This window comes from Aplidium turbinatum, chromosome 3, assembly GCF_918807975.1.
Source record: "Aplidium turbinatum chromosome 3, kaAplTurb1.1, whole genome shotgun sequence".
NCBI lineage: Eukaryota > Metazoa > Chordata > Ascidiacea > Aplousobranchia > Polyclinidae > Aplidium > Aplidium turbinatum.
The window spans coordinates 4,792,457-4,820,118 of NC_137474.1; the positions used below are offsets into that span (position 1 = coordinate 4,792,457).

General features: G+C 37.2%; 1 protein-coding gene across 1 annotated transcript; it reads right to left on the reverse strand.

The window, feature by feature from the left end:
* Nucleotides 1–1,764: 1,764 nt before the first annotated feature.
* On the reverse strand, nt 1,765–27,459 carry LOC145766088 (uncharacterized). Its single transcript, XM_082577746.1, has 25 exons — nt 27,408–27,459; nt 27,005–27,043; nt 26,055–26,158; nt 25,092–25,287; nt 23,781–23,969; nt 23,170–23,303; nt 22,741–22,948; nt 21,592–21,771; nt 21,184–21,225; nt 20,858–20,896; nt 14,043–14,146; nt 12,929–13,145; nt 12,007–12,216; nt 11,002–11,138; nt 10,006–10,243; nt 9,133–9,327; nt 8,801–8,854; nt 8,177–8,215; nt 7,716–7,819; nt 6,736–6,940; nt 6,214–6,399; nt 5,972–6,108; nt 4,902–5,121; nt 4,257–4,436; nt 1,765–3,395 (listed from the first exon to the last, which is right to left on the reverse strand). Exons 1-25 carry the CDS (start codon nt 27,457–27,459, stop codon nt 3,256–3,258), a joined length of 3,549 nt encoding a protein of 1,182 aa, XP_082433872.1. The 3' UTR covers nt 1,765–3,255.
* Between the last annotated feature and the right edge of the window lie 203 nt (nt 27,460–27,662).

Genomic DNA, 27,662 nt, shown 5'->3' on the forward strand with positions numbered 1-27,662 from the left:
CCTCCTGCGTATAGAAGCTTAACGAACTAAATATTGCATCCGCACCTGAACGTTCATTGGCAAAGTAACGTTATATCAACGCTGTAAAAAGGGCAAAGGCATGACTATGAAAGCTAGTAGGCTAAAGTACATGACGAGGAGACATCAAAAAACAGCAACAATATTTTCGGCATTATGATACTGTGCTGTGTACCGTGACGAGAGACCATTCTGACGAGTTAGTCTAGCCGCTTTAGCGAATGTACGCATTGACGTCACTGGGAAAGCAACTCTAACCATAACACATCTGATTGGCTAAGCAGCTGGTGACGTTTTGCAAAACGAGTGAGGATTGGATAAAACGAAGGGGTTTTTTGACATTTTTGAACCTGGGGAAAGCAACTTTGATAGTTGCTTCCCTGAAGCCTCAGTGGTTGTTTCTGACAGGAGCGTTTGCGTTAATTGGCATTTATAGGCAAGACATGCGGTTTGGTGAGGACTTAGACTACTTACAAGCGTTACGAGTAATTCTAGTCACGAATACAGTAATTTTCAAGTTAAAATAGACGTGATAAAAATAATTAGAAGTTAAACCTAGATTTCAGTCATTATATTTTGCATAGTTTTTGCTCAGGTAAGCACTGCTTTCCTTGCTTTCCCTCACCGATCGTCACTGGTGTATGCAGGCCGGTTGAGAGGATGATTTAGCCTCGGTACTAATGAGATCCTTACGCAATGAATTAAGACACTTTTACAGCAACGCACTATATCCAACGAATAAGAGATAGTTTCGTGAAGTTCCCGGGCCTTTTGGAAAGGTTACGGGTCTCTAAAATCATTCCGGATCCGGGTCCAAAAGCACTCTCTAGACCCCTCTGGACGCTACTATCTGTGACTTTGAGTGCCAAAAAGTTCTTGAGGTTTGATAACTTGTTCGATGTAGTTTCAAAACCAAACGTTTTGTCAAATCCAAACAAATAAGCACTGAGCAGGACAAGTATACGCTAGTTTAACAGGAGTAGGCTACGGTAACTACATATTTTTTTTCGATGCCGAACGGCTTATTAGTACCATAGACCTTTTTGTTCATACTTTGGCAGATGTGCGACACAGCCATCGTGCGTAAAACATGATAAAATCAGTGCGATGGTTGTCTAAACTCCAACTTGTTTCTGTTTTCCATTTCCACAAAACTACAGTTTTTCTAACAGAAACATCCAGTTGGTAGCCTATCTAATGATTCTTGACTAGGCTACATTAGCCTGTTTATCAAGCAATATTTTCCGCTTTTACATCGTTCCAATGTTGCCAGTTGTTGAAACTATTTGAAACAAAACCTTTTAACTTTTCTTAAATGTGCAAAAATTGCCACAAGTTGCGGCAATTAAACTCCAGAGGCTCATATTACGCTGCTGGACTTGTGCATTTCATTTTCTACATACCACATATCTATGCTGCCATCTAGCTGTAATATCTAAAGCGTGATATTAAGATTTCGATACAAAACAATGCAACTCAAATGTAGGCCCACAGTAGATACAAACGACCTGTTTCGGCCTAATGCCGCGGTTGTAGGCTAGTAATAGCTTTTGTCATTCAATCTCAGTGATTAGAATTAAAATAATAGCGTTTTTGGAATGTTTGTCATGTAGCCTAATTAATTACCTTGTTTTTGGTTCTCTATTTTTTGTTCTTTTCTCAAACTAAAATCTTAATCACCAAGTTAAACTACCTTGACTTCACATAAAGCAAGCAGCATAGAAAAACTCTTGAAGAAAATTGTTCAATTGTAAATTACACAATGTATTGTGGGTCCGAAATCAACGTCTGTACGTCAACGTACAACGTCTCTACGTCAACGTACGTCAGTGTACGTTTGTAAGTTAGATCAACGTTATGTCGTACCGCAGGATGACAATCTGCGTCATTGTAACAATCACAACGGAAAAAGACAAAAACAAGAATGATCAAATATACTTTTCACGAATAATTTGTTACAAAGAATGAGCAGGCTTGCAAACGCAGTTAATTTTCGTGTAACCTTTCGCCTACAAATTAGTCAACAGATCTGAACAGACATATCATCAAAAGGAGTGGATCGTGTCATCCATGAAGTTTACTGACAGTATCATCATGAGTATACTATTTATACGGCACCAAAATGGAATGCAAAGTATAACGTTTCATCATCTGAGTCGCAATTAACTTCTCTGAAAAATGGCACAAATAAATTACAAACATCATCATCAAAGGCAAGTTGAACGAAGTAACACTTTTTACATGGGCAAATGCACTTCCAAAACAAGCGAAACATTACGTGTGCTGTCGTCTAGCGGCGACGAACATAATGAAACTTTGGCCGCCAGTTTAATGAATTTTAAAAACATGCATCATTTGCAAAAAGTTATAATAATTCTCAACGACAAAAAATAAAAATTTATTATGTTGATGAATACACAAAAAATGAACAGTTTTCATTAATTCAGTAAAAATATATTAATCATTTTAATACATCTGATTGGTCGTCAAATGCAAAGCAAAACCCAGTAGGCTACACGTTGGAATAGCGCAAAGCAACGATATATTTTTACTAATTAGTACCGAAGTATAGTTGCATTAACATGGACCAATATACCATGGAAGTGGAAGACTTACAGGTGGAAAAAAGAAACATATCAAATATAACTGGAGATTCAAACAATAAAATGTAGCCTATGCAACAAAAATCTTCAAGTTTTTTTCTGTAAAAAGTTATATCTATCATTGTAGGAGGTTGCCCACCATCGGGCCACAGCTTGGTACCAGTTTGTTACACGTTTGTTTTTGGGCGTCCAAAGAGATAACAATTTGCCCTTCAACAAACATTGCAAAGAGAATGGCATTTGATGTAGGCTACCTGTAATCTCATTCATAGCTTCATTTTTTGTTTCATTTATCTGTCAAACTTTTGCAACCAGTTCGAGAAACAACGCGTCTATCTTCAACTGGCCCATAGTGAAAATAAGGTTGCCAACCCCTGTTTAACTGTATTGAAAAAAAATCAACAACAAAAAGGTTACAAAGCAATTGTAAACGAAAAAGGTGATCAAACGCCTAGCCAGCAAGAAAATTGGTGCTTTTTACGTTAATTCGACGTCTGCAGACGTTGAATCAACTAAATAAGAACTGATTAAGTGGCTGCGTAAAGAGCTTCAACTTTAGTGATTGTAAATAATCATAACAGTTTGTCGCATCAACATCTAGACAGCGATTTTACATACAAGTTCAGTGTTCAGTTTATATCGTTTCGTATTCCACTCGGGCTGCACGCTTCCTTCCAATGAAATAAGCTCCAAGAACCAAGACTACAAGGAAAGCCAATACAGCTCCAACAATGATTGGAATGATAGGACTCATATCTCCGCTGCAGTTCTCGGCTGTAAGGGGAACAGTCAAGTTCAAACACTAACGCTGTTTGAAAAGAATTTTTTAGGCCGAAGCAAAACGAAATTCCTCGCACAATAATTTACTTCGAAGAAAAATAGAATCAAGACAATATTTAAACGACTTAAATAATTATTGATTTTTTGATGTGTGTTTTTGTTTTCGTTTCGAAATCACAACAAAGTAAAATTGCCTTTTTTCGCAACGAAACTTGGACAAGGAATTTTGTGTCGAAACTTTACGAAATACCTTGGTTTCACAATATAGTGGATGCAAAAGTTAGACAACATAACACAAGAGTAAAAAAAGAGCTAAAGCAGAATAAAAAAAGGACGTTAAGATGCAACACAATAAATAAATCATAAATTTATGTAAGTTATAACTTTGCGCAATGATGGCATGAAAAGAATATGGGATAGATTGTTTGTCCTTTTGTAGCGTAAGAATAAAAATGAATGCTTTATGTACATACATTATTATTCTAAAATTTGTAATGTTATTAAAGGTAGAGATTATTAATCACATCACTCTATCATTTGCACATCAATAAATTTGGAGTTCGTTAAAGCCTCACTGTTTAACCTCATTATGAATATTCTTAACGTCGGCTGCATGGCTGAGTGGTGAGTTCGACACAGTGCAAAAGGATGCCACTGTGTCTTTGGCAGAACACTTAGACATGCCTGAAGATGGACACGAAAATTGGCTTCCTTGCCTTCCTGCCCGCTTAATCTAAATCTTTATAACAACTGGTCGTAATCCTGGATACAACAAAAACACTTGATCTTGTGGCAATATTATCAAAAGGTTCCAATTCAATAAGACTTTGTTGCTTAACAAATCGGCTACATTACCTGTGCTAAAGCCACCATCCTTTTCAACTCCGAAAGGTTGAACTTGAACGTCTTTGAACTGAACTGTGGCGAGAGTGGCATTCAACTTAATGGAGGTGACAGTGGCGCATTTGTAGGATCGGTCATTTCTGGAACTGAACATCTCAAGGGTAGAGTTGCCAAGTTGTACTTGATTGTCACCTGATTAATGAAGGCATGCATTGTAGCTCAATATTACACCCATGGCTTTACACAGAAGAATAAATGTCTCAAAACCAAACGCAGGTTTAAACTCCAACGTTTAAGTAACATAGAAATAGCAACCTACGTTGCAAATTCATGAAGGAAAAGTGAATGCAGCTAGAACGAAACAACTATAATTATTTTAATGGCATTAAAACAATTCAATCATACAACTTTTTTCACGATATATCAGATGCATACAAATATTATCATTCAAGTAAAATCTTCGTGTCTCTACAAAATGAAAATGTTTTTGCAAAAGCAAGCTTTGCATCTAGACTGCTCATGTGGACCTATGGATCTAAACCTCTTTGTAAATGCTACTGCAAGCCACGGTCTGAGCTAGTTAAATTATTGCTCAAAATACCTCACAAATTGTTCAGTAGAGACAAATGGTTTTAATAATATGTATGTAAATCTTACTATCGTAAGCATGGTTGGGGAAATATTTCGATGGAAGATTGTAATTTACAACGACAGCGAACATGTGGTAGTTGAAATTGTTTCCACTGATGTCGGTTTTGTTAAAAAAGAAAGTGAAAGTGATTTCTTCCATTTTAACCCAGAAGTACGACTGTTCCTTTCCGCATTTCCCGACATAATTGGTGGTGGCGTTGTCTAGGGGGATCAGAATTGACAGTTGCTGTAAAATATACAAAGTATAGTAACTTCATTTCGTTGGACAGCTAATCTCATTCAATTCTATTATTTGTAACTATTTTCAGTTTATTGCAACTTTTTTCTCTGTGTAGGATACTCTACTACAATATACGCACAACGGACTATTGTACATACTGCATGAGTTGCATAATCGCTAAAATAAGTGTAAGGTGACACATTTAGACGGGAAAAGCACCATGATAGTATGACTAATATCTATGGAAAAAATAAGCTATAAAAGAACTTTTCTGTGTAGTGGACGTAGCTCCCTTGATGCATTTGATGCACCATACAGTGTTCTATATAGAGGTGATAAAAACCTAACCACAAAATGAGATTGTTTCCCAAGCAGCCTTGGGTCCTGCTTGTCTTAGCTTGTAACTATAAAAACAAGGAAAGTAATGTTTACTGTGTAACCAAAAGTGCTGGCACTTCCTGAAACACGACATTTTGGAAATGTTTACAAATTGCTACCTGAGGAAAAAAATGACTCCTTCAATGAGAAAAGCAAAAAGAAAAAAAAATGTTTACTGTAGGGGAAAATTGACAATAACTTTAATTTATATCAACCAACACACAAAAGGGCAAAGGGGGTATCACAGTTAGAAGGACAACAAATAAATTAACAAAAATATTGTCAAAAAGCAACATAGTTACTTTCTAACACCAATCCAAAAAGTTAAACTAAAAAAACAACTGAACTAAAAAAGAGCGCTCTAAAATATGTCTTGAGCTGGATCAATGTCAATGCATGAAACTTCATAATAAACCCTGCTTATTGCAATTTCAAATTCAGTCAAACAATACAGAATAGATTGTGCTCGACTACCTACCGTCCCAAGTACAGTTGGATAAGTGATGTTAAAAGTAGCAGCAAACATGTATCTGGCGCACGCTGTGTTGTTTTCTGTGATGGTCCAATTACCAGTATTTGCCATGGTTGGTAACGTATCCGGCAAGCAAGAGGCAACTGCACATACATTTAAGGTTAAAATAACACGTGAAAAACAAATTGATGAAAAGCTGTGCATTTGGACATAAAGACAACGAGACTACGACAATACAAAACACTTACTTGTGGAGTATGCAGCTTTTTCGACGTCAAAAGCCTGTAGCTTTACTCCAGTTATGCGGACAATTACGTTGTTACCAACATCGATCAGGAAATCAGCCTCATCCGTACAGTTGTATGCATGCTTGACTGGTGCGCTCAATTCCATTAGGTTGCTGACAGAAAATCTGTATGGGTTCCCAGCTGCACCTAAAAAAGAGAGTCTTTGAAAAACTTTTGCTCTTTTGCACATGTGGCCTACTTGGATTTGGTGCACATGGACCTAATATTTGTTACAAGTCACAACGTTTCTTTATGAAAACTTGACATAAAATATACGTTTGCAATAATTACGTTCTTACAATACAAATCACGATAGCATAATATAAAGAGAAAAGTTACTTTATCACCCTTTGTGCTTGATATCTAGCCAGAAAATCAATCCTTTTCAATTTTGATCCAACGTCTGCAGAAGTTGATTCAATGTAAAAAAGGACAGACTCACTGGCTGGGTTTTGCCAACCACTATTAATTTTCCACACTCACTTTTGTTGTTGACGTGAGGATACAAACTACTAATGTTGTACTCCACCGAAACAGAGCTGAGGTAGGTGTTGTTAGCTTTCTTTGTGAACGTCAAGTTGACTAATTGTTGGTCGTGGTGATTGTAAAACGTCACAATGGAAGAGTCGCCTCCACAAACTCCCGAGTAGTGCGTCTCGTTTGGGTTCATGTTGAATCCAATGTCCGCCTAAAAGTAAAGGTATAGACAGAGTTGTTGAGAGAATAATTTGGGCTCGGAACCATTGAGTGGCCCCGGGCCTCCAACCACAACATTTGTAAAGAAAACAACCGAATTCCAAAGATTACGCGACGTGTTATTTGTTGCATGACTCTTTTAAAAGATTTCGAGCCATAAATGATCCTGGACCGGATCCTGAACCCCACGTCAACGGTGTTGGGAATAGATAGCCTCATACTCGGTTCCAGGGGTTAGGAATGAAATGGTTTTGTCGTACTAGGCTTACGGCATCATGAGAGCACAGCCAGTTTATTTTATTCAGTAACTAAGACCACATCATTGTTACGTCAAAAATAGGGCAAGTGGTTTTCGTAATATCTAGCGTAACCTGGCGTCAAACCAGGGTTGCATTAATTAGGGTCATGTACATCTTCCAATATGCACTCAGTCATCTCACTGCTCTCAACAACTCAAAAGTGTGCATTGTGCAATGTCCAACGCAAATATACGCCTTTTTGTACGAGTTTCTTTTCCAAATTTTTTGTTTGAGTATGGATGCTATTTCAGGACATATCGTGTAATGTTTGCCTAAAATGGTTAAATTGAAGCAAAAATATGGAATATTGGTATCAAAAAGCAAACATTGTCTGTTTATAGCAATTTGACACTGCTCACAAACTAACGTTGAAACAATGGAGTTTCCCAATCATGAAACAGCACAGGGCGATCGTGTAAGTAAAAGATGCAGCCTAAGCTACACAGACTAAGCATAGAAGTAACTTACTAGAGCTGACGAGTTGGTCATATTGTAGTTCATACGAATTTGTAATCCAATTTCAGCCAAGAGGCACACTGTTTTGTTGTCCGATGCTTTCACAAGGATTTTAGCTGATGAAAAATCTCTGGTTAAGTATTGAATTATCACCATACAGCACTGAAAGTAGCAAGTATGGAAAGTAGCAGGTATACTAGTCAGCACGCATACCACAATGATAGCATGCTTCTGTGCCTTGGATTGAAAGAAGCTATATATTGAACTGTAGGCTATGCGTGGTTGCGCTAGCGGCGCGGACATAATACGTAACACGCACACGTAACGTCTGAAGACACACACCTGCATACGTAAAAACGTCATACGTAAAAACGTTATCTTGTACTACGCGAGCATGTTACTGCTATACTTTTAATATTTTTGTATCCTTTAAAGAGATATAGTCATAAAATAATAAACACAGATGAACTCACAAACAATTGGCTCCGATGGGATATGAGGTTGAGGAGTAACTGTAACAAAAATAAGAGCATTTCAAGATTAGTCTATAAAGAAATTAATGAAAAATAAAACAGTGCCCAAAGACTCGTGATTCTTGCTGGTATGATGAGCGCTCCGGATTACTTGACAGCTTGTGATAATGCGCAGCGTAGTAGTATACAACTTCAATAATATAAAGGCCTTGCGTTCAAACTGAACCCTTTTTTGTTTGCATCTTATTTCGATCTTGACTTCGTTTTACATTTGGTTGCTACCATCTCAGCTATTTTATGGCGATGCTTCGGCGTTGGTTAATCAGAAGTAGGGGCATGTTAAAAAGCTTGATTTTCTACAGTAGATTACAGTAGCCTCAAAGCGATAAAATACAAAGCAGTGTCAACAAAATTTTGGTTCCTTTATAGTTCAACTTCAACACATACAATCAGGAGAGGATTCAAAAAGTAGCCTTAGGGTAGAAGCAATTTCAAAAAAGCACAACCATGTGTAAAAAGTAAAGATGGTCCCATATCGCCCCAATCGCTCTCCCTCCTGGATCTGCCTGTGTATACGATGACTCGTAGACCATGGATTACTATTCGTATTCAGTGAAATGTTACCTGGAGCTGTTGTCATTGGCATTGGTGTACTCCTTTCTGCTGCGCAGTATCTTCCTGAAAAAGTAAGAATTAGTTAACCGCTTCAGTTTTTTTTTATAGGATTGCTTATACAGTGTTGATTAAAATCGTAAAGTTTGCACACTTACGTACACTGCAACTCACTGAGTCAGCACACAAGCTAAATATGCATTAAAAATGCCCAATTAAACTGCTCGACCAGTTGTTTTAACGTTTAATCATTTCCAACCGAACTCAAGCAAAGCTACAACTAATTGATTTAAACAATGTAAGCCAGTAAAATAATGTGTTATGTTAGAAAATCACATGTATACCCTCGCTAAAGTCTCCAGTTTTGTTGATGGAAAACGCCTCCCATCGGGTGTTGGCCAAACTTAAAGTCATTTGGTTGTTTGTCATGTCTCCCACGCTTTCTTGCTGATGTAAATCGCAACGGTATGACCTTCCTACTGGTGTCGAAAACCAGTTTAAACCGGATTCAGAAGTGACAGTCACTTGTTTGCCATAATCTAAAAATAAAATTTGTTTTACCATTTAAAATTTAAGTTTTTTAGGTCGATGCTACAAAAAATTCCACTACTTGTTGCTGTATCCAGGCTTAATGGTTGAAGATTGCGATCACGTTTACAAAAGAGCCAGTTTGCTTGCTCACATTCCAATTAAATGTTCTTTCAAGACACAGCAGAGAACTATCGGCATTGGACAAGCGTTGAGACGACATTCTGTCTATTGTCGGTCAAACACTACCTTTTTGGCCACGTAGCCTACTGCTTTAACTTCAACGTTTTCCCACTTTGTGGCGACCATGTCTGACTAGTGGTAAGTTAATCTACAAAATCGTTTGTTTATTTATGAGTTATTTGAAGCAACTCAAAAGAAAAGTACTTTTAAGCATTGATCTTTAATGATTTTATTTTATGTATCACTAAAATAAAACCACGTTTTTGAGCAAAAGTCGCATGCCAAAATTATTTACACTTGTGTTGAATTAAAAGTCTTTTTTTGTATGACGATTAGTAAAAGTCTCTAAGAAATAATAATAATGTTTGTTTTTACATAGCGCTCTATCCAGAGAAGATATGCGTTACTCTTCAGCGCTTTACAAAGCAAACAGTGTCAGTGCAGCCGTATAGACTCGCACCATGACTAGTGGGTCATGCTCGCATCCAGGGAAAATTTTTGGATACCTTTATGATTTTGAAAGTTCCAGTTGTCAGACTTGTACTCTAACGTCACATTATTGAGAACGTAGTCTTCAGCAGGTGCAGAGGTGTAAAACATCGGCTTAGTTTTTTTGTACGTTAAAGTTAGATTGATCATTTTTGTTCGGTCAACGTCCAGGGTCAGAGTGGTAGTGTTCGCAGCGCATTTACTCTCCAACACACCGACTTTATCTCCTTCGATTGGTATAGTGACAAAGATTATCTGTAAAATTAAAAGCAAGCTAATACAAAAAGTAGCTCCCTAAACTGCGAATAAACAAAATTTTGTGAAGAAAGGGGCGTTCTTCCCGGCTATCAGCACAAGGCTGAGCACTCACTAGTACAGCGGGCAGCTGCGATTCGCCAACCATAACGGTGTAGCTTCCACGCTAGCCATTCAGACCATCCAATCAACAATATGTTTCTCGGCAGCCGATTTGTAGCAAGAATTGACAGCGATAGACACGTGTTTCGCCCATGAGGCTGGCAGAATACGGTGCGATACTGATGAGCCCAGCCTCATGGGTGAAACACGTGTCTATCGCTGTCAATTCTTGCTACAAATCGGCTGCCGAGAAACAAAATTTTATTAATTTTTTTTTTACTTTATATTTGCTGGAGCAATTTTTTAAGTTCTTTGTGCAGTTAGATGGCCAAAATCCTTCTTCTAACAAAATCTGTCCATATAGCATTGACTAAACGTCAAAAAACGTTGAATCAATGTAAAAAGGACAGATTTTTTTTATGCTTTTAAGCAGAGACATTGCAATTTTTATTTATGTTTAGTTGAAAAATAATTTCATATTAAACAATATAAGTAAGGTGATACAAATACTGCATTCAACAAGTAACATTAATTGCTTGCTTTCATATTTTAACAAGTTTAAAGTCTACATTGTTTGGCCAGTCTTATTAATTTTTTGAAGACAGATCAAAGCTGTGTAGTTTCTGCCAAACTTGCACTGACCACACGAACTATACCTTATCCATGATATCGTGATAAGCGACTGTGATGCTAAGTGTAGACTGAACTCGAGCACAGACGTTTTTCTTCGCATCTTTGACTTTCCAGTCTCCTTGTTTTGCAGGTGGTCGTTTTTGATCAAGGAAGCATTCAGCTACAACAAGAGTACTGGTTTATTTACTTGCCTTTTCACTATTTAGATCAAAAGACAATCATGAATATTAGACACAATACAATTATGTAGCCTATTGTTACTAAGCAAACTTAGTTAGTTGCGTTCGTTTATAGCAGTATGGTCGGGAACCTTTTTGAGTAAGAGAGCCATTAAAGCTATATTTTTGGAAATACATTTCCGTGAGAGCCATAGGTTATACGGTAATGCTTTAACACTTAATACAATTAACACGACGTGGTGGCACTGGTAAAGTTTTGAAAGTGGTAACGCGTCTTCGCAAAAGGAGAAAAACAGCGGAGGGTTTGGGGGGTAGGTCTCCCCAACAACAACAAAAAATGAAAAATTACCAATAATTTGGTGCATTCTGAGCGTATTTTCAGCTCTAAATTGTAATGAAACATTAAGATAAAACTTTTGCGGTTTGCACTTTAGAAGATTGGATTTTTTGCGAGCCAGATGCGTCATCAACAGAGCCTTATATGGCTTGCGAGCCATAGGTTCCCGACCCCTGGTTTATAGAATAAACTATTAAATTGTAAGTGTAAATAGAATGATCTGATTCTGTTAAATGTTGCGGGCTCTCTATGTAAATTGGAGATAACAGTTTATCATGAGCCTTCGGACCACAGTTCCTTAGTCATGTGCGATGACAAGTGGTGTTGGAGTCAGAGTAGCCTACCATGGTTTTATAAGGGTCTTAATTAGGCAGAAACAGATTACAGGGCCGCAGCATTTAAAACTGATCGTTCTATCTACACTTGTAAAATAAGTAGCGATCATGTTGCTAAAAGCGAAACTCAATCAAGTATTAAATCTTATTTTTAAATTAATATCAAAAACAACTCACATTTTTTAGCGGAGATTTTTTCGCTTGTTGCGAAAGCTTGAAGTTCTGTAACGTTGTGGATTCTCAAGAAGACGTTTGATGCCTTGCTCGAGCTTTCGTTCCCAGTGGCACTGACCTGGGTCTCAATCGTACAAGTGTATGTCTCGTTCAATTTAGTTGGCATCAACATTATCTTGGGATCGCTGGTGACCATAACCGTTTGGTTGAGAGCTGTAAACGACAAATACGTTCAGGAATCGCTTTTGGAATGGCAGGCTGTGGGGGTTATCGTCAATTGAGAAATGTTTAGAAAAAGACGGTTTCTGCTTTTAATGAAGTAGCCTATATCTAACAAAATATAGGCTACTGAGAAACTGTTTTCACGACACCGTAGTCTAGTTAAATCTAATAAATGCTTACATGTAGGCTACAATACAGTGAACTAGTATTATATACTATCCCGTTTAGCAAATGTCTCTTCTGTATTGATCCAACGTCTGCAGACGTTAAATCAATGCAAAAGAACTAATTTGATGGCTGGGATATTATAGGATTCGACAACCTGGCAACTGAGAGCCGCCTACGCTTAGATGTCAAGCGACATTGTGTTTTCGTTCGTTATCCGAATGAACTTTTTGCCTATCGCGGACATTGCCAAATTTCAAAGTCTGACATTGCGAATAGTTTGACATCTCAAGTCTAACTTCAACAATCAGGTTGACATTAATTTCAATTTGCCTGCTCTCGTGGCTATAACTTGCACCACGACTGGAAAAGCGCTGCATATTCTTTGCACTAAAAAAGATCCAGAAAAAAGCGAGAAGCGGACGTTTAAACGTTTGCGTTTTGTCGCTTCTACCTTTTTAGATCTTTACTATGTTGACATGCATTGGTTTTGTTTTTATGATTAGAAATTAAAATAACTGAACTACAGCAGGCATACATGTGGCATTCACAAAAGTGGCATTGTTCAGCTGGAACTTTATTTGGACTTTGGTCAAAGCATATTTTGTCTTGTTCTCTTGCTTCGAGAAGGTAAGCACGACCGATTGGTTGCGTGATGTTTTATTGCCCCAGTTTTCTATGGTTACGTCAAAAGTATCTTTGCTGCAATTGGTGGACGAAATTGTGTCAGTGTTGTTGTCGAAGTCGAACCAGACCTGTGGCACAAAAACAGTGATTTTACATTAATTTGTAGACTAAATAAAGCAGATTTCACACTTTGTAAAACTTTATGTTTCACGGCAGCCAATTGTAGCAAGAATTGACAGCAATGGACACCGTGTTTCGCCCATGAGGTTGGGCTCTTTTTTTGGCTGGGCGTGTCAGTATCGCACCACTAAAGGTATTCGACCGCCGGTTTTACCAGTCAGTCTCTTATTTTTGTGGAAAGACAAGAGCCAACAAGTGCTCAGCTTTTTAAAACCTTGTTGACTTTTCTTGTATTACAACTTTGCCTCTCAGTCATAATTACCGGTGCTAACTGTTCCTAAACCGAGCAAAATTTTTGGACTCGATGATTAAACCTTATATTCCTAATAAATATATGCTCGACTCTACCAACAAATTCTTAGAAAATGTAAATAACTTTCCGTGCCACAAAGATTATTGATCTGCAGGCGGTGAAATTGCGCAACGGATAAGGCGCACACTTTCCAATCATGCAAACCTGATTCGGCATCCAGTTTAAACTGGTTGTGGTCACATTTACCCAAGGTGTAGGCTAATAAATTGAGTGGACGTAATGCCGAAGGAAAGGCTGCCGGAAGAAAAGAAATAGCCGCCTTACTCTCGCTCGAGCGAAAACGCAGTATCCTATAGTAAAACCTTTTTTTCGTTTCCCGATACTTGAATTTAAGTATACTGTAGAAATCTCATTTACCTTTATCAGTAATTTCACTGGTCTATTTTTAATACGATTAGCAATATAAATATGCCTATACGCAAACTACTGCGGCAGTCTTTTACGATTTCAGAAAATGTTACACTTTGCCGCTACAACGTTGAACCAGTTATCAACATTTAAGTGAGTTAATCTACACAAATATAGCACTTGCCATTGTCGGAGTTTTAGCGCCAGTTTTCATGTAAGATGCGCGGAACTGGAAGCCAGCGTTGGCCAGAAAGCAAACCTTCTTGCCATCTGAAGCTGTCCATTGGTCTGCGAAAAAAGATGTGAAGTTATTAGAAATAAATAAAAAGAAACCTTTTCTTAAATTAGGCAGTTAACGTTCTCGTTTAACTTCTGATTTCACTTCCACTCTGGTTGGGGTAATCAGAAATCGTGTTCCCCTAGTGAACACTGCCCAAAGTTTCCTCCTAAATAATCCTCTTCGTTCTCTTTGTAACGTCCGCTTTGTCTATTTGATTGCTACGTTACAGTGACGTATTTTGTTTGTCGTTGACCTTCGCTCTATTGAACTGCCTGGTCAGTTTCTTCTGTCTAGATTGCTTCCAACAACACGACACATGAATTTGAAATTGGTTTTCACGTGTTCTTTTAATGTGCATTTTTAGACAATCTTTTAAACACAGGTAACTTTGAGATTTCTTAATTTGCGACCGTCCAGAGAAAAGCAATTTTGTAGAATCTCAAAGTTACCTGTGTTTAAAAGATTGTCTAAAAATGCACATTAAAAGAACACGTGAAAACCAATTTCAAATTCATGTGTCGTGTTGTTGGAAGCAATCTAGACAGAAGAAACTGACCAGGCAGTTCAATAGAGCGAAGGTCAACGACAAACAAAATACGTCACTGTAACGTAGCAATCAAATAGACAAAGCGGACGTTACATTTCAGTTTTTAGACATTTCAATCAAGAAAGTCGTCGTTGTTGACAGTGAGCGAAGTTGAATGTCAAGAAAATGGCAACAAATTCTGTAAAGGAGACAGACGTGGCAGATAAATCAAATGCCGAAGAATCAACAAATCCAGAACCCCAAACATCAAAGGTGACAACAAGATCACAATCAAAAATGCTCTACCAAGCAGAAAATGGCAGTCTGCACCCAAGCGACAGCACCAGCAAAGTTTCCAGCAAAAGCCGCTCCTCTACAATGAGCGCTAAAATTAAGAAGGCGGTAATATTAGCTCGATTGGAATCACAAAAAAGGATCTGCGAGTTGGAACAAGAGCAAGCGAAAGCAAGGGCAGAATTTGAAACAATGGTCCTAAAACAAAGTCAGCTACGTGAAGAACAAGAAAGAAAATTCCTGCAACAAGTCCAGGAAGCTAAACTAAAGGCAGAGCTCCAAGAGACAATTGCCCAACTTTCGGAAGAATCGGAAGAAGATGCTGGTGAGCGCTATAAAATGTCTAAAGACAATGTTGATATAAACGGACAATTTCAATCGAATTTAGCAACTAATGTAAACAATAATTCTGTGTATCCTATGTTATCCCAATTAACGTTGAGTGGCGTAGAAGCCAGGTCTAACATTCACGAATCTATTGTCGTTTCAAACAAAATTAATCCTTCACAAACAGTAACAAATAAATCGTTTGTGAGACATGAGCCGAGTACGTCGTATGCCCAGACCCCTGTACTAAATCAAATAAACAATAATCAATCAGTAAACTCGAAACAAATTCCAAATATTACTATCAACCCGTCCCCACTGTTGTCTGTAGAACCCCCAATCTTTGATGGAAATTCTGCTGAATACTGTGGTTTTATAGACGCATTTGATACGTTAATTGATTGTAATTTCACAGAGCCTAAACGTAAACTTTTTTATCTGTTGCAATACACCAAAGGCTCTGCGCACACTTTGGTAAAAGGGTGTCAATACATGCTTCCCCACGAAGGTTACACAAAAGCAAGAGCTTTGCTACAACAAACCTTCGGTCAAAAATTTCAAATAGCTCGCGCATGTGTTGATTCCGTCATAAACGGCCCATCTCTTCAAAATTCTAACAAGGATTCTCTAATCAAGTTCTCTTCGGAACTAACTTCCTGCATATGTACTTTGTCTGGCATGAATTACTTACAGAAAATGGACAACATGGATACCATAACAAAAATAATAAGACGCTTGCCAAGTGGCTGGTATTCTGGCTGGTTACGCGAAGTTGACGTAATTTTGCATGAAAGAAATCAAGAAATAAGCCTTTCAGATCTCTCACGGTACGTCTCGCGCAAAACGAGAGAAACGACCAATTTGGCATGCGATATTCTAAAATCTACTAAAAAACAATTCGATGATTCCAACTCCAAACGTAGGAGCAGCGTAACCTTTGCAACGCTAATAAAATCGTCGAACCATGAAAGGACATGCCATCTGTGCAGAGATAAACATTTTCTCAATCAATGCAAACAATTTCGAATGATGAATATTGACCAAAGGCTTAAATTTGTAATCGACAACAAACTCTGCAAGTGCTGTTTAAATGCTGGTCACTGGGCATATCAATGTAAAAGGAAGGACCCTTGCATAAAACTAGGATGCACTGAACGCCACACTACTCTCTTGCATCCCCCAGATGCAACACAAATCACCACAAATATCACACCCAAAGACACAACAACTCAAAAAATTAATCAACCTACACAAGCAATACGCAATGGGCTTGTCAACACACGAACAAATTCTTGCAGTCTGCTTCCCATAATCCCAGTAAAGGTTCGCCTGCAAGGAAGTAATCAAACCATCACTACACAAGCGTTTTTGGACAGTGGAAGTACAACATCTTTCATAACAAATGATTTGATAGAAAAGTTGCAAATTGCCGACTGTCAAGAAACTAATATTTGTACCATCACGCTAAACAACACTGGCAAACGTAACAAGGTAAAGGTGGTCACAAATGTCGAAATGTCAGATTTTGACGAAAACAAATACATTTCTCTAAGCTCTCTTTACTCCACTTTTCAAATTCCTGTTTCAAATACAGATATTCCTACCCTAGAAGACACTAAACACTTTCCAGAATTTGCAAACATCTCGATTCCCGATGTTGACGCAGAGGTAGGACTCCTTATCGGCAATGACAATCCGTACGTTCTCCAACCACAAGAAGTAATACAAGCAAAAGGTGGCTATTATGCCATCAAAACGGCCGTTGGTTGGCTAGTGAATTGTCCTAACAGCAAACAGGATCAAAGTAGAACTAAAAATTTCTTTACCAAAACTTCTACCCATCCAATGTGCGACATGTGCTTTGACGCTGTTGACTCAATTGTTAACTGTAAACCCGAATTATCTGTTCAACAAGCTCAATTCATGAAATCTGTTAACTCTAGTATCAAACTTTTGGAAGACTCGCACTACCAAATCGACTTGCCCGTTCGAAATCCGGACCTAAAATTACCCTTTAACAAATCTCAAGCTCTCCAAAGAATTAATTGCTTAAAACGAAAGTTTGAAAGGGACGCTAATTTCTACATGGACTATAAAAGGTCTGTTGATGACATGATCATGAATCAATACGCCGAAAACGTTACTGATGTCCCTGGAATACATGGAAAAACGTGGTATATTCCACATCATGGTGTATATCATCCAGAAAAACCTGAGAAACTCAGAGTAGTATTTGATTGCTCTGCCAAATACAAAGGTATCTGTCTCAATGATACTCAATTACAAGGCCCAGACATCACAAATAACCTGGTCGGCGTTCTTCTTCGTTTCCGCCGTGAAACAATTGCTATTCAAGGAGACATACAGTCTATGTTTCATCAAGTAAAGGTTCCTCAACAAGACCGTGATCAATTCCGATTCTTATGGTGGAAAGATGGGAATCTAGAAGCGCCTCTACAAGAATACCGAATGAACGTGTATATATTTGGCACTGTCTGCTCCCCAAGTTCTGCAAACTTTGCTTTAAAACGCATAGCTGAGGACAACTCATCTCTTTTTAGTGCAACTACTGTAGATACAGTAAAAGAGTCTTTCTACGTAGACGATTGCTTGGCTTCAACAGCAAATGTTTCAGAAGCAGCTAAATGTAATCATGCTTCAAGGGGTCTCTCAATTCCAAACTTTCTTCAATGCAATCAATGGAAAAACGGCCCTGAATTTCTATGGAAACCACAATCTCAATGGCCTAAGCAACCAAAATTTCTCGAAGTCGTGGACAATGACCCAGAAATTAAACAACCAAAGCAAACGTGTTTTGCAACCCAAAGCGAATCCCACTTTCTGGAAGATCTTTTGGGTAAGTATTCTTCTTGGTACAAGCTGAAAAGAATCGTTGCTTGGCTTTTCCGTTGTAAGCATAAATTTCTGACTTTAAGACTGACTAACCTTGCAAATAAACAAAATGCCCCAGCACACAATCTTTGCTTGTCTCCAGATGAGCTCACAAAGGCACAAGACTTTATTTTTACCTTTGTTCAGTCAAAACACTTTGCCAACGAAATCAGCCAACTGAAAGCACAAAAGCCATTAAACAACTGCAGTAGCTTAATAAAATTCGACCCTTTCTTAGAAAACAATTTACTAAGAATTGGTGGCCGCATCAAAGCTGCACCTCTCAAACACGATGCAAAACATCAAATTATCCTTCCAAATCGCTCCCAAATAGTTCCTCTCATCATTCAAGAAACGCACGACACATTTGGTCACAGTGGCAGGGAACACGTCCTGTCTGCCCTGCGCGAAAATCTATGGATTATAAAAGCCAATTCAGCAGTCCGCAAGGTTTTATCCAAATGTGTTGATTGCCGCAAAAGAAGCGGAAAACTCAGCACACAAAAAATGGCTGATCTTCCTAAAAACAGATTGACACCAGACAAACCTCCATTCACCTATGTTGGTGTAGACTATTTTGGCCCATTTATTATTAAAAAGGGTAGAACAGAACATAAAAGATACGGTGTCATTTTTACTTGCCTTGTAATAAGAGCCGTACACATTGAAATCGCAAACTCTCTTGACACTTCATCTTTTATACTCGCTCTACGACGATTCATCGCAAGAAGAGGGCAAGTAGAAGAAATTAGATCTGACAATGGTTCAAACTTTGTTGGTGGTGAACGAGAAATGAGAGAAGCCATCAAATCATGGAACAACAGTCAAATCGAAGATGCTTTAACACAGAAAAGCATCAAGTGGATCTTTAACTCTCCAAGTGCATCCCATCATGGAGGTGTGTGGGAAAGACAAATCAGATCCATTAGGAAAATCTTATCAGCTATCTGTAAAGGCCAAACTTTAACAGATGAAACGCTGACTACCTTCATGTGTGAAGTAGAAAACATTATTAACAGTCGTCCACTTACAAAATCGTCAGACGATCCTAATGACATGGAGGCTCTCACACCGAACCATTTGCTTCTTCTAAAACAGCAAATAAACCTTACTCCAGGCTCATTCACAAACAAAAAAGAGCTTTACTCTCGAAAACGCTGGAGACAAGTCCAATACATGGCCGACGTCTTTTGGACACGGTGGGTAAAAGAGTACTTACCTTTGCTCCAGCAAAAACAAAGGTGGACCAAAAAATCTCCTAATCTGACTGTGGGGGACATAGTTTTAATCGCAGATAACACACCCCGAAACAATTGGCTCATGGGTCGCGTAATTCAAACGTTTCCCGACAAAAATGGCATTGTCCGTAGCGTTAGCGTTCAAACTAAACAGTCCTTGATTGTCAGACCAATTCAAAAGTTATGCTTGATCGTTCCTGCAAAACCAATGTAAATTTGTGCTGATTTTGTTTTCTCATGTTGTTTATACCTGTGTATTTGAACAAATGTACGAGGCCTTAAAGGGGAGGGAATGTTACTGCCAATTTTCTTAAGTTAAGCCCTCTGCGTTCATTTGTGACTCGTTTGTTAATATTTGGATTTTTTCTCTTTTGCCGACCACTGTACTAAAAAAGCCACCTGTTTTTGTTTCTCTTTTATATTGTTTGGCCTCTTTCGCATATGCGTTTGGCACCTGTGGTCTGTTTTCGTTAAATCAGTAACTTATTAGTCGACGATACAACGTCAGTTTTCATTGAATTATACAACCATTATGACCTATTCGTTTTTCAATAATTGTCAATCCTTGAGAAAGGGAATTCGTAAATTGTACTGTAAATCGATTTGTTTCATTCTACAAAATTGCTTTTCTCTGGACGGTCGCAAATTAAGAAATCTCAAAGTTACCTGTGTTTAAAAGATTGTCTAAAAAGCACATTAAAAGAACACGTGAAAACCAATTCAAATTCATGTGTCGTGTTGTTGGAAGCAATCTAGACAGAAGAAACTGACCAGGCAGTTCAATAGAGCGAAGGTCAACGACAAACAAAATACGTCACTGTAACGTAGCAATCAAATAGACAAAGCGGACGTTACACTCTTTAATCCTCTTCTTCAAACCTTTCCTTATGTAATCTTTCTATCATTTGCAAGGAGTCTACATATACATGTACTATCTTATGTTATATGCTATATAACATAATTATTGATATAGATAAAAAATGAAGAGTCCAGGTGCAAAATGATCAAACTACCAAAACCAACTTTCCGAGTATGGAGTAAACTGAAAATTAAGTTTGAGATTGATCGTTTTGTGGCTAAACCCTGTTATTTTAAACCCTTATTTTGAGAGATATTAATCGTTTTGCCACAAAAAAAGGCTGCTACGTAAAACTTTCGCTGTCAACACAACGGAAGATGGTAAAATCTAAAAATTACAAATAATGGAGTTTGATCGTTATGCACTTGGACTCTTCAAATATTACCTTATATATGTTTTAGATTGTTGTTAGTATCAGAAAAAACATGCTTTATTACAATATGCTAACTTGCTAAGGCAAGGAAGATATGCTATCAAAGTGGATTTAAACAAAACTACTGCATGGAAATCATTGAAAGAACATTTAATTAAGAAATTAGGATTCGCCGTTACTGAGAAACCACAAAGTATTGCATTAACGTACATGGTGATGGTACTATTGGGTCTGGATGTGGAGTAGTTACTGTAAAACAAAAAAGCGATTGTCAGTTACGCTTTGAAAGTCTATGCCGAAAACAGACTCACATTCATAATGATTACAAATTATCTGTAAGTGGCAATATCCATATCCTACTTTAAGAATTTACAATATTATATCTTTCAATGTAAATCTATTGTAGAATAATTTCATCAAATAAACAAGTGTACTTTAAAGTTACTATAATGTTGCATTGGCGAAGATATACAGTATATAAAACTTATGAAGCAGAAAATAAAAATACACTTGCATAAGTGTAAGTACAAACTAACCAGTCGGGGCTGGGGTCGTTTGCATAGCAGAGCAGTCGGAAGCTGAAAAAAAAATTAAATAATCCATTATCTAACTTCTAAATAAGATTATTGAATAGAATAAGAAGACTACAGCGGTACAGACCAACATGAATAACTTATTCGATGACACGATACGTTGATAGTAAAGAAAGCGTACTAAAACTTAAAAGTATATGTTATTTGAATCGTTCCACACCATAGTCCACTCAATTAATAACATTACTAGTACAAAAGTATATTATTAATAAGTTACTAAATCTGTAAAGTATGTAGTAATCATAAAAGTAGTAATTATAATAGTAATCATGTGGTATAAACCTACACTACAAAAATTATCCCTTGGTTTGTTTCAAGTTAAAATCAAAGCCAAGATACCAGTAGCCATACCTTTGGCAAAGCCTTTAGCAGGAATAGTTCCAAAGGCCTGCCATTGAGGATTGCTCATCATCAAGCTAAGTTCTGGCGTAATGGTAAGTGTTTCGTCTACCAGGCATAGATACGACATATTGACAGGAGTAGGTTGCACCATCAGAGTTGTGTTAGAGATTTTGGTCGAGTTGGACATAGCTGATAAAATGGTAAGGTTACATGTGGGTTGTCTACCCACAGAAAACTAGTCACTTTATACATTGATTCATCGTCTGTAGACGTTGAATCAATGCAAAAACGACTAATTTGCTCTTTGGTTATGTTGTTAGGCTATCTATATGAGTCTATCCAGAAATCCGAATGCAAAAGTTGAAGAAATAGAAGCGAAGATGTGCTACAGTTGTGGATTAATTTATGAGATAAATTTAAAAATATTCATCTTGCCACTGCAAAAAATTGTCTAGTCATTGCTTCAATAGTTTAAGAAGAATATTGTTATTCTTCATTTGAATAAACTTTGAATTAAAATATTTATTTAGCCTACTTATAATTATTTATTTGCATCAGACCAAGCTGTCCATATCTAAAACAGAAATAATAGTCTACACAAACTGCAAATGCATAAGGATCACAAAAACACTTTTAATGTCAGCTTCAGAGATCACGAGCTATTGACTGCTGTTTGCTTTTTCGTGGCTAAAATATTCACTTTATATTTTTTTGTTAAATTTTAAAAATGTTTATTTAAATGAGTATAGCTTATTTCTACTACATTTATAAATATTTAATTAAATCAAATATAGTTATTACTCTCTATACCTTTGACAGCCTGTTTCACCTAAAAGGAGGATCATCAGAAGGTCCTTATTCAAATAGAATCTTTTATCAAATAGAATTCAAATAGATTCTATTTGAATAAGGACCTTCTGATGATCTTCCTTTTAGGGTGATACAGGCTGTCAAGGGTTTAGAGAGTAATAACTATACTTGATTTAATTCTCTCTGCTTGGTTTTTTGCTTGGCATTGAGCATTTTTTGTAGTATTAATAGTTTTCATATTTGATTAAATGCACTAATACATTAAATGCATTTTAAAAGATTGGTTTAAACACAAACATTTTAATCAACCAAAATAAGAGCTTTTTAAATTAGCATTCAAATGGTTACATGGAATGTTTGGAAAGAATTTGCTTTTTGAATTGTACATTAGTGAGACTGCATTGAGATCGTAAGTCTTCGACTTAGCATCTTTGTTATATTCCAAAGTAATTTTGACATCTTCGCCGTCTAGCGGCACAGTTCCGGAAACTTTTGTGTCACTGCAAGTCGCAGTGGTCATGGCATCTGCAGGGAATACGATTGTAGTGTCTCGTGACTGTAAAACAAAGTAAAAATGTTTAATATTTTTAAGATTTTCTTTTTTATATCTATGTTACATTTAAAAGTATTTGCAACATTTTTTAGCAGGATACAATTTTTTGATTTCATTTTTTTATATCTTATTTATAACATTGTTTCAAACCATAGTGTGAATACATTTCCACCACAACATGTTTTCGTTTTTACAAAATGTCATCACACAACAACGTAACTTACCTCGCCAGATATTTGCTTATAGGTTATATTAACCCAGGCCTTAGCATAGATTCGTGCGCAAATACTTGTTTTTTCTTTGAAGTCCCAAACGGAGGTATTGGAAGTTGGCGTCTGATCGGCAAAGCAGAGTGATGCTAAAAAATTAAACAGAAGCTGAGTTGGTTTCAGTTTCATGTTTTATTTCTGACCATTACAACAACAAAAATTACTTACGCCATAACGTAACAGGTTCAGAAAAAAGGTAGAAGCGACAAAACGCGAACGTTAAAGCGTGCCCGAGAGACAAATGGTTTATTAAATAGGCTGCAAGGATTTTGGCAAGATTGCATACCTTCTTTTTTTAAATAAATGTCGTACAAAATTGGAAGCACTTTTAACAATAATAGTAGTTAATAATTGACTACAAACCGACAAAGTAAACTAAAGTAAGCAGAATGAAAAAAAGTGTAATCCCGTCGAAGAAAAACAAGGCTACAGAAAAGAAAGCTAGCATTAGGAGAAGACATTTGATTCGATTAGAAGAAAAAATAATATAGTGAAAAAAACTTGTTTCATGATTATGGGGAAATTAAAATCTGTTGTACTATATTCACTAAGGTACAGAAACTTACGCGGGGAAAAGGTTGAATTGTTTTTAAACGCTTCCAATTGAATTCCACTCATTTGAAACCAGGCTTTCAGATTATCATCTGTGTCAAGCTCTAACTGGGTGTCCAAAGAGCATTTGTAAGAGTTATTTCGATTCGTCATGAAAACGTTTCCATTTTTCATAGAGGCCGTGATGGTTTTATTCGAAGGGTCTAAAAATAAAACGCAAGCGATTGCAACTTTGTGGGTTATTGATCTTGGGTATGCACAGCGGCAAGTTTTAACCAGTTTATTCCGGTTCTAACTAGTTCTCGTAAACAGAGTTTGAACACTATAGTAGGCTAAAGCTTTTCAAACTGCTTGTTGTTGTAGGCTACGTAGAGTACTAGAGTATGTTTTTATACAGTGAATATACTGTTAACACCGCAAAACGAGTGCACAGTACCCAACACAAAACCAAACAGTGTAAATTGAAGCAAATATACAACTTAAAAATATACTAAAAATACACATTACGAGGCTACTGTCCAAAAAATAACAATATATTTCACACAATCACGCTGAGTAGGATCTTTAGAAGGTTCTATTCTATTTTAACCTTCTGAAGACTCCAACAAGGGTGAAACAAATTGCGATGGTGTTTTGGAAAGTAGTGACTATACGTACCTATTCTTCATGATGGTTTTTATATATTTTTGGATCGTATAGAGTCGGTTTAAGAAAATTTGCAATTACACCGCTAAAAAGAAGTTGTGAAAATAGATGACTACAGACTTATTGCTAAAGAAATATAAAAAATGGAAGTGATTTCTACACTTTACTTGCAACCGTGTCTTGAAAAGAAACAATTAAAATACAGTGTAGGAAAACAGAGGTTGAATTAAAAAATCAACAAATTAACCGAAATCACATTAAAGAAAAACCATGAGAAAAGCGTATTTTACGACAAAAACCAATAGTTGATGGTAAAACAATATTTCGTTTCTTCTACAGTTTTACCGTAGGCCTATATGTGAGACATAAAGTAAGTCCTGTTAAAAATACAAGGTTAATCATAATTGAACTCAATTTCACTTGTCATATACAATAAGATTGTTGGACTGGTTTGAATCTTTATCCTCGGACTGAGAAAGTCAGTCATTCTCGGCAGTTTCGCGTAAGTTTACTTGTAGAGGCTTTGAACCATTACGCAGGCTTGGATACCAAAATTCACAGAGTGAAGTTTCCGATTTTCAGAGGGTTATAGTGTGTGAATCATTCAATCCAATCCATCCACTAGGTGCTCTGTATCGTGCCAAATGAAACAAAAACGTAACAAAAAATGGACAACCTACTTGTTATATTTGGAAATATTTTGTTGTCAAAAGTGAACATCACAACTAAATCTGTCATCCAATAAGTTTTCCCGTCGCTTACAAACATCATTTCCAGTGATGGCATCTTCTCAGCGTTTGTAATTGTTACCGTAATAGAAGTTTTATTGGAAATAGAAGAGATGTTGTACATGTCTTTGGTAAAGGATATCAATCCCTAAAATAATCAGTATGTTTTTGGTAACAAATTTGATTGGCAACAATATCTCTACAAACGGTAGGCTGAAAATAACATGTGCAAACACTTAAAAAGTTCTAATATTGATTTCACGTTTAATTTGTGAAAATTTGTATTTGAAATTGTAGACCTGCTGTGATCAGACTACATGACCAATACAAGTAAAGCATTTCATCTTAAAATTGGATACTTATAGCTTAATATCAAGAAAATGAAGTATCTTCTGACAGGTGTCAAACCCACAACAATGTTTGATATGAACGACTCGGTTACATGTCTTGTAATACAAACGAATTTATTTTGATTCACTCGTATGAAAATAAATTCCTTTGCACTGCTTATAGCTTAATACAATTTACTTCAATTCCCTGTCATCTTGCTAACAAAGTGGGCTTGGTAAACGCTATAGCCTATTGGCGAAGGTCATCGGACCACTAGGCAGGCGACAACTTAGCAAGTGCTTCAAGTCAGCAAGTGCGTTTCAGCTACTGCAAGTCAGCAAATGAGATTTACGAGCACACGTCGGACTTGCTTGGTCATCGCTTGTCAACTCATTTTGATGACTTGTGACATTCCAAGTTTCGGCTTGCTCAGTTGTTACTTGCTCAGATTCATCATTTGCCAATTTCAGCCACTCGCTGAAATGTTGCAAGCTCAGTTGTCGCTTGCTCAATTCACAACTGCTGAGTTGTAGGAGACTCATTGATGAAGCATTATCACACAACAGCAATCAACAACTAACTTACATTTTTCATACCACCGCTAGCAGTGTACGGCACATGAAGTTGAAACGTCGAAACAGCATGAAACGTAATGTTGGGTGTGGACCCATTTGTGGCTGTCCAAGTATCTGTAAACAAGATTATAGTAAAAGTAAAGAGTGAATACTGAGAGGATAAAGGCTTGTAAGTTTGTCCACCCCGTTAGCTCAGTGGTTACACGCCCGGCTCAAGATCACGCGGCGCTGGTTCGATTCTCGGGGTGTGCGCTTGAGCAATGGATTTTAGGACTGCTCCCCATTCAGCGGCACCTAGTGGATGGAATAATCAACCAACCGTGCTCTAGTTCACCGAAAGTGATACTCGCTTCCGTGCTCGCTTGTTCTAACCAGTGGTGCAAATGCTGTATTTTGAGGGATATATAGACTTAGGGCCAAGTTTATTTTATCAAGATGTTTGCGCATTTGAGATTACACTCCTCGGAAAGCAGGTAAATATTTATAGGACAAAATAAATACAAAAAATATCAATGCGGAAAATCTCCCGACTGGAAAATATCCTTATTGGCATCGAAAATATCTCAACGGGAAAATACCCATACCAGTAGGCTACCGAAAATATCTCGACAGGAAAAAGAACACATGGAAAACATCCGCCCTTGTAGTTGGCCTGCAGCTATTTACAATCCCTACCTGCAGCATTTAAAGGATATTTTCTCCATGGATTTTTTCAGCGTGAGTTTTTACTGATTACCAACGTTTCTTTATGAGTTGATGATTTTATATTGTAGGCTTTGACAAGACACTCATTAGCCTAGCCTTTGTAGCCTATAGTAGGTAATTTATTATCGCACAACAGAATACAGTGGTCCGATCTTAAGCATCCATGAAGGCCCATAAACGAATTGAAAAACTTCAAGATTGTAATTCCGGATGCACAGCAATTAATAGGAAGAATTTAATACAAGATTTTATTACCTGGTTTCCCTGAAGTTCCAGCGGTCGCTTGTCCATTCTCTATTAAAAAAATTATATCAGGTAATAGAAATAATAATCAAAATACTTAATTTTATTGTTCGTAAAAATCACATGCGGTTTATACTAGGATCGAAACTAGGAGCGTCTACTAGTCCAATGTTGTGGCGTGGACGCAGCGATATCCACAGGGTTAGTTAGCCCACAAGTTGTTTTAATCGATTAGCCTACGTGACATTAAGAAGTGCTAATGCAAGGGTAGGCAACCTACGGTCCATTAAGGAGAATCGTCTGGCCAGCAGCCCCTTCACAAATTATTGTATTATATGGCCCAGCCAGTGGTATATTACAACCAAATGGGAGAACAATTAGCCTACTTTTTCATTAAATATTTTGCTAGGCCCACGCCTTTGATTTGCAGCGTTTCTGTAAACAAGGAATTCAACATAAAACGCCATTATGATATCAAGCATATTACTTTTTTTTTCAATTTAATGGACCAAACAAGGAATCCACTCAGAAATAGCTTAAAACAGCAAATAACTCTGTTACAAAGAAAAGGAAAACCAATGAATCAGAAAATTCCTTTTCTGGCTACAAGGCAGCACAATTAATAGCAAAAGACAAGAAATCTTATACTGATGGCGAATTTGGGAAAAGA

Excerpts from the sequence above, each read along its gene's own strand:
- LOC145766088 (XM_082577746.1), bottom strand. The coding sequence starts at position 27,459 with ATGGCGTTTTATGTTGAATTCCTTGTTTACAGAAACGCTGCAAATCAA. Across the intron at positions 14,147-20,857 it reads CCCAATAGTACCATCACCAT|ACCAATGGACAGCTTCAGAT; the intron begins GTACGTTAATGC and ends CTTTTTTCGCAG. Across the intron at positions 13,146-14,042 it reads GCGCTAAAACTCCGACAATG|GTCTGGTTCGACTTCGACAA; the intron begins GCAAGTGCTATA and ends TTTGTGCCACAG.